Source organism: Trypanosoma rangeli (assembly GCF_003719475.1).
Source record: "Trypanosoma rangeli strain AM80 chromosome Unknown Tra_15.4_contig_00506, whole genome shotgun sequence".
In the NCBI taxonomy this organism is placed as follows: Eukaryota; Euglenozoa; class Kinetoplastea; order Trypanosomatida; family Trypanosomatidae; genus Trypanosoma; species Trypanosoma rangeli.
The window spans coordinates 1-6,139 of record NW_021706251.1 but is presented as its reverse complement, the minus strand read 5'-3'; the positions used below and the strand labels follow the sequence as shown (position 1 = coordinate 6,139).

General features: G+C 43.9%; 4 protein-coding genes across 4 annotated transcripts in view, besides 9 other annotated features; all 4 read right to left on the bottom strand.

Moving 5' to 3' along the window:
* TraAM80_09059 (40S ribosomal protein S15) overlaps window positions 1-428 on the bottom strand; it is a gene marked incomplete at both ends in the record, with an annotated part of 504 nt that extends 76 nt beyond the window's left edge. The window contains one exon of the mRNA XM_029385765.1: window positions 1-428. This exon is cut by the window's left edge and continues 76 nt beyond it. Within this exon, the coding sequence (XP_029234386.1) occupies window positions 1-428 (428 nt within the window).
* Window positions 429-489: 61 nt separating this feature from the next.
* Window positions 490-527: a microsatellite.
* Window positions 528-601: 74 nt separating this feature from the next.
* Window positions 602-649: a microsatellite.
* Window positions 650-711: 62 nt separating this feature from the next.
* TraAM80_09058 (uncharacterized protein) lies at window positions 712-3,837 on the bottom strand (the record flags this gene model as incomplete). The annotated part of the gene is made up of 1 exon (XM_029385764.1): window positions 712-3,837. The coding sequence occupies one exon, from the start codon at window positions 3,835-3,837 to the stop codon at window positions 712-714; it is 3,126 nt and encodes a 1,041-aa protein (XP_029234385.1).
* Window positions 3,838-3,886: 49 nt separating this feature from the next.
* Window positions 3,887-3,937: a microsatellite.
* Window positions 3,921-4,047: a microsatellite.
* A 112-nt stretch (window positions 4,048-4,159) lies between these two features.
* Window positions 4,160-4,238: a sequence feature (A-rich).
* Window positions 4,239-4,388: 150 nt separating this feature from the next.
* Window positions 4,389-4,412: a microsatellite.
* Window positions 4,413-4,543: 131 nt separating this feature from the next.
* Window positions 4,544-5,443, bottom strand: TraAM80_09057 (transferase; the record flags this gene model as incomplete). Its single annotated transcript, XM_029385763.1, has 1 exon — window positions 4,544-5,443. The coding sequence occupies one exon, from the start codon at window positions 5,441-5,443 to the stop codon at window positions 4,544-4,546; it is 900 nt and encodes a 299-aa protein (XP_029234384.1).
* Window positions 5,444-5,494: 51 nt separating this feature from the next.
* Window positions 5,495-5,539: a microsatellite.
* A 16-nt stretch (window positions 5,540-5,555) lies between these two features.
* Window positions 5,556-5,573: a microsatellite.
* Window positions 5,574-5,621: 48 nt separating this feature from the next.
* Window positions 5,622-5,652: a microsatellite.
* Window positions 5,653-5,691: 39 nt separating this feature from the next.
* TraAM80_09056 (40S ribosomal protein S15) lies at window positions 5,692-6,139 on the bottom strand (the record flags this gene model as incomplete). The annotated part of the gene is made up of 1 exon (XM_029385762.1): window positions 5,692-6,139. A coding segment is annotated over one exon (448 nt), but the record flags the coding sequence as incomplete, so codon positions are not given.

Below are 6,139 nucleotides of genomic sequence, written 5' to 3'. Positions count from 1 at the left end.
GTGGCACCAACACCAGGACGACCGTGCATGACGGGCTTGTACGTCATGGAGAACTCGCCAAGGTAGTGTCCAATCATCTCACCCTTAATCTCCACCGCGTTGAACTGACGGCCGTTGTAGATACCGACCACGGAGCCCACCATTTCGGGTGTGATGACAACATCACGAAGGTGCGTCTTCACAGCCCTTGGCTTCTCACCAGCCCTCACGTCCTTCTTCGCCTCGCGCAGGCGCTTCAGCAGCACGGGAGCACGAATGTCAGCGTGGCGGTTCATGTGACGACGGGCGCGAGCATGAACCAGGGTCTTGAACTCCTCCTCGGAGAGGGCCAACAGTGGGTCAATCTCAAGTCCACGGTACGTGAACTTGTGGAATGTACGCTCCTTCTTGAGCTGCTCGTAGCGCTCCTGGGTGATGTTAGCCGTCATACTCCTTTCCGTCTTTATGCGTGGTAACACAGGGAGTAAAAGGGAATTAGGAGCATTCGCCAAAACGAAATAAAAAAAGAAAAGAAAAAAGGCAAAAAAGGGAATCCATAAACCCAGGATAAAACAGGTTGGGCTACGCACATCAAGAGACAATGAGTTACTGGGTGTGCGACAAACAAAAAAAAAATAAGCACTCATAAAAATAAGACAGAAAAAAAAAACGCTTGAATGAGTGGGCGAGGAAAAAGTAAAGCAAAAAAAAAGGCATTTACATGGTCTTACATCAATGTGTGGATATAGATAACTCTTCGGCGTGAAGTTCCGGCAACGCGGTATTTTTATTTGAAGACTGTACTCCCTCTCCTTGGAGGTTTCCATCGTTAAAAATGGTTTCATTAAAGTTAAGAAGAGATTGCCGAAGGGTTGCACAAAAACCATACCACTCCACCAACTCCTTGTCAGCATTGATCATCATTGCAGAGGGTATAATTTCCGGCAAAGACGATGTGGAGACGTTTGCCTTACTACTTTCCTCCACCCTTGCCGTCGCTGCCTTGGACTTCCTCTCCGCTTTGGCCTTCGCTCGCTTACCCCGCGGAATGCCATTTTTCCTCGCCAGCGCCGTCCTTACCGGTGAACTCTTTAACGTTTCATCCTCAGAAACAACGGGGGTCCTTATTGCATCCGTTTCTGACCCCTCCTTTTCATGCGTAGGAAAGTGCATCGAACGACTGATTACAGGCACGCCTTCCAATGTGGTCCTTAAAAGTCCCTCCATCAGAATACCTTTACCCTCTCGAAGGGTGGGTTTACGTCCGGCCAAAAGGTTTGCGTATTCATTGGTGAGGAGTGGGGGGACTTGCTGCGTCTCCGACAAGAGGTTCCAATTCCCCTCACCTGAAACCTTGTTCTCTGGAAACATAGGAAAATTCGTGTTGAACTCCTCCTCCGTCATGGTTCCGCATTGGCTATCAAACTTCCTCACGGCTTCCAACGCACTTGGAATAGGTAGCAGAAAGACTCCAACGACTACCTGACTTTCTACCACCAGTGGCCCGAGAATCCTCTCCATGAGACGGTATCCCCTTTCGTAGCGCTGAATGACCAGGCGGCGCCAAAAACGGGTCAAAACAGAAGCACCTTGAGGTTCTTCACTTCCACGACTCTTTTGAAAGCGTGAATCCGCAAATGAACGACGGCTCTGATTCCAAGAAATAGCATTCTTTTCCACACATGTTTCATCTGCCAAGATAGATGAAATAAATACTCTTCCCCCTATTAAAGGAGCTTGATTCGCTTGAAACGTTTCCGTTACTGCAAGAATTGCACAACGCCCAACTTGTGCATCCATATCTGCAACAAGTTTCAGTACAGAGCTCACCAACTTATTATAGGTGAATAAACCACTTCCATCTACGTCAAATTTACGAATACGATTCTCCACAACACGTAGTACATGCCTCGTAACTTCAAAAATTTTTACTGGTAATCTTCCATCCACCACATCCACAAATAATCGACACAATGGTTGTTGGTCCTTGTATCTTTGAGCAGCATACCATATATTATAGCTGTATTTCCCAAACTCCATTTCAACAGGAGTCACCTTCCCACCACTTGGATAAGATGGATTGAGAGTCCCAGGTTGGAGTAACCCAGAATAGGGTGAGTCTTCCGTACGCATCACGAGCATGGTGGAAACAAAATGGGACACCACATAACCAAAAGGAACATTGTTCTCGTCTCTTTGGGTCTCATCCAACGAGGCATCTAATCGCACCAGCAAATGCTGACAACGTTCGAATAGTTGATATTGACGAGGGTAAAGCATCTTTGAGTCACGGACAGAGCGACACGCTGTCCGCAATGAGTCATAATTAGAAAAAAAAACAGATAATAAGAAGGCTATCCCTGTTTCAGTCCATCGAAGATTAGTAACCTCTGGTCCAACATGGGTACGCAAAAAATGAGGAATAGTTGCCCATGCTGAAGTTGGAAAGGTTGGTATAACTCCCCGAGTGTTTGTATCATCCGCAATTTTCAGCATAGTTTCATCTTCCATCCATTCCACTGCTGAACTTAACTGACGAAGCGTCATAACAGCTGAATTTAATTGATGCTTTAAATTTGCTCCCACCGCCGCAAGCTCTGCTACAATCTGCGCCGTACTGTTCCTCAAGTCAATTCCAAGATCCGTCTGAATGGCAAATGGTACATCCCTCGGTCTTGGTGTTAGTGGAACCTCATCACTATCCCCTCCTGAAGACGCAAAGCGTTTTTCATGAATATATTTTTCAAGACCTAAAACTTGATTTTGTAATGCATCAATTTGTGTTTGTAAAGACAAATTTTCATTACGCAGGCCGTTTACCTGAAGTCGATATGCTGTTCTATCATCGAAGGCATTATTTAACAGTTCTCGTTGAAGCGAAAGACGGGCAAGATTCATTTCTTCTCTTGATGCCTTCATAAACTCCAGAGATACCTGATCTCGTATCTTCTTCACCTCGTCAGTAACATGCTGGGGGGCCGAAGTTTCACCTTTTGGTTTACTATACGCATATAAATCCTCGTTCACCCGTGGAACCTCAATGCGATGCTTTCGAAGCAGTGCCTCCAAGTCATCTATACGATTCACAAGACCCTCATTCGTTTTGAAAACAGATGCAATAAGCGTTCGAAATAAGCGAAATTCATCCTCTTTTCTTTCACAATCATTTAAGCGTATCATGACATCTTCCTTTGCCTTCATAAGATCATCATCTCGTTCTCTTCTCAATTTGAGCACTTCCTCACGCAAATGCTTCGCCGTTGCCTCTGCCTTTCTCTTATCACGCAAAACTTGAAGAACTCGACTTTCAAGAAAATCTTCACATTTTTTGAAGGTGCGTTCTTCTACATTTCGTATTTCGGATCGCAGCGACTCCTGTACACTTTCCGTCTCCGTTAATAAATCCTTCAAATATCGTCGTAGTGATAAAATGATGCCAGAAAGCGAGGGCTCAAGAAGACCCAAATCATCCAGAACCTTCCGTATATTTGCCCATCGCTGCTGTTCTGGTACATGCCCTGCGCAGCTTACAGCCATGAACGATTCGATTCGTTTAATTTTGTCTTTGCGCGTAACAGCTTTTTCCTTGAGGGAAGGACTAAGCATTTTACTGCGAGAAACTGCAGTAGCATCCACTTTTTCAATGTTCTTACTGATTCGCGAGACAAATGAAAAATTCGTTTTGACTTCATCCTGACTACTAGGCGAGAAGGCTACCTGATTACTAGAGTTTAAGTCGCCTAACCGTGCTGCTCTGCCCACCCGAACTTCGGAAGCCACTTTGGTACCTGTTGGAACAACAGCCCCTTCACTTCCATTATCTAAAGCACCCAGCAAAGGTAGACGTAAAGTTGTCATTGTAGTATAATCTTTAAACAGTACGGGAAGTAAATAAAGCGGCAACAACAACAAAAAAAAAAAAAGAGAAGAAATAACCAACAAATAAAATAAAACAAAAACATAATGATCATGACGATGCAACTCATAATAATAATAACATTAAAATACAGATATAAGTTTATCCCGAAATAAGAAGAACAACAATATTGATAATAATAATAATAATAACCCAGATAGAACCAAAAACGGAGGACGACAACATAATCTGAGTGACTCAGGGCCTTCGCCAACGGCATCGGGCAAAATAAACATAAACAATAAGAAGATCAATTCTTATGCCTTTGTTTTTCGTTGTTGTTGTTGTTGTTGTTGTTCTTTCTTTCTTATTCTTCCTTGTTTTTGTTTTTTTTGTTTTTTTTGTGTGTATGTACTTGTGTTTCCTTTGTGTTATCATTGTCGAGGTTAAACAAATATATTGCCGTTCTTCATTCAGATTCTCTCCGTCATAGCAATTCATTCACGTCTCCTTTCATTGGGTCTTATACAGGATGAATAGGAAAGGAAAAACCATATATATATATATATATATATATGCATTGTAAACGTACTATTCCACCTATCCACTCCCCAAATAAAGACGTCCTCTTTGTTGTTGTTATCAGCCCTCACAAATAATCAGAGGGGCAATCGAATTAACCACCCAAACAAAAATAACTATTAGCATCTAAGCAATTTCACGCGTTTCGTCTGCTCCAACGACTCCTCCGTGAGAATATGTGGCATTGTTAAGCCACAGTTTGAGACGAACAGCATCAGATTGATCAAGATAGTACCTTGGCAGAAACTTCGTCTTCACAAAACCCAGGCTCAAGTAAAGTGAGAGTGCACGGGCATTCGTTAAAGGTGTTTCCAAATACACCTCTTCACATTCCTTCTCTCTCATCAAAGAAATAGTAAGAGCTACCAAACGGCTTCCCAGCCGAAATCCACGAAATTCCGGTACTACGGCAAACATCGCCACATAACCTCTCAGCGGACGACCAGGTCCTTTTCGCGTTACTCGGGAAACCACCGCCCCCACTCGTTCCCCTTTAACAGACGAGTCCGGAGTTGTCTCACTTTCAATTCCATATGCAATCACTGTCAAATCAGGCCATCCAAAGACAAAGTATTCATATGTAAAGCTGCTATAGGGTTCCGTGAGCTCCTTTGTAAAAAGGCGAACAACAAAATCCATTGCATCTTGGCTCCCATCAAATTGCTCATAACGAATGTATTTTTTCGGTGCCACTTCCTGCCATTTAGTTTGATCTTCCTTTAAAGGCACCACAACATTGATGTATTGAGCATCCTTGATGGCCTTTTCCTGCAACATACGTTGAGCATAGAGGGCCATTCTCAACTCTTCCTCGTTAAAAGACATCCCACTTGTAGTATCTTGTACCTTACAAATAGCATGATTTACCTTCCTTTCACTAAGATCCAAAGATTGTTTTTTTGTCATTCCCTTTTTTGAAGCCTTTTTTTGATTTACTGTTAAATCACCCTCAATTGCTTCAACTAAAGCATCAAGTTTTTCATCAGATAAATCGTAAACCCTCTTCGTCCCACCTTTCTTTGGCATTTTCTCAACTGGACTATTTGACACCTTTTTTATTATTGTTAATTTGTGTCGCAAACCCAACAACACCCACCAACCAATCAAACAGACAAACAGACATGTTATAAGACAATTCCACACACACACACACACATATATATATATAAACTAAATTGGTCAATAATACCGCAACCAAATAATAAAAACAAAACAAAACAAAACAAAACAAAACACGCATCCCATCCCAATTTCCTTCTCCCTCCGCTTCCACTCTACTTGAGAGGAATGAAACGAGAGGAGTGCGTGGCACCAACACCAGGACGACCGTGCATGACGGGCTTGTACGTCATGGAGAACTCGCCAAGGTAGTGTCCAATCATCTCACCCTTAATCTCCACCGCGTTGAACTGACGGCCGTTGTAGATACCGACCACGGAGCCCACCATTTCGGGTGTGATGACAACATCACGAAGGTGCGTCTTCACAGCCCTTGGCTTCTCACCAGCCCTCACGTCCTTCTTCGCCTCGCGCAGGCGCTTCAGCAGCACGGGAGCACGAATGTCAGCGTGGCGGTTCATGTGACGACGGGCGCGAGCATGAACCAGGGTCTTGAACTCCTCCTCGGAGAGGGCCAACAGTGGGTCAATCTCAAGTCCACGGTACGTGAACTTGTGGAATGTACGCTCCTTCTTGAGCTGCTCGTAGCGCTCCTGGGTGATG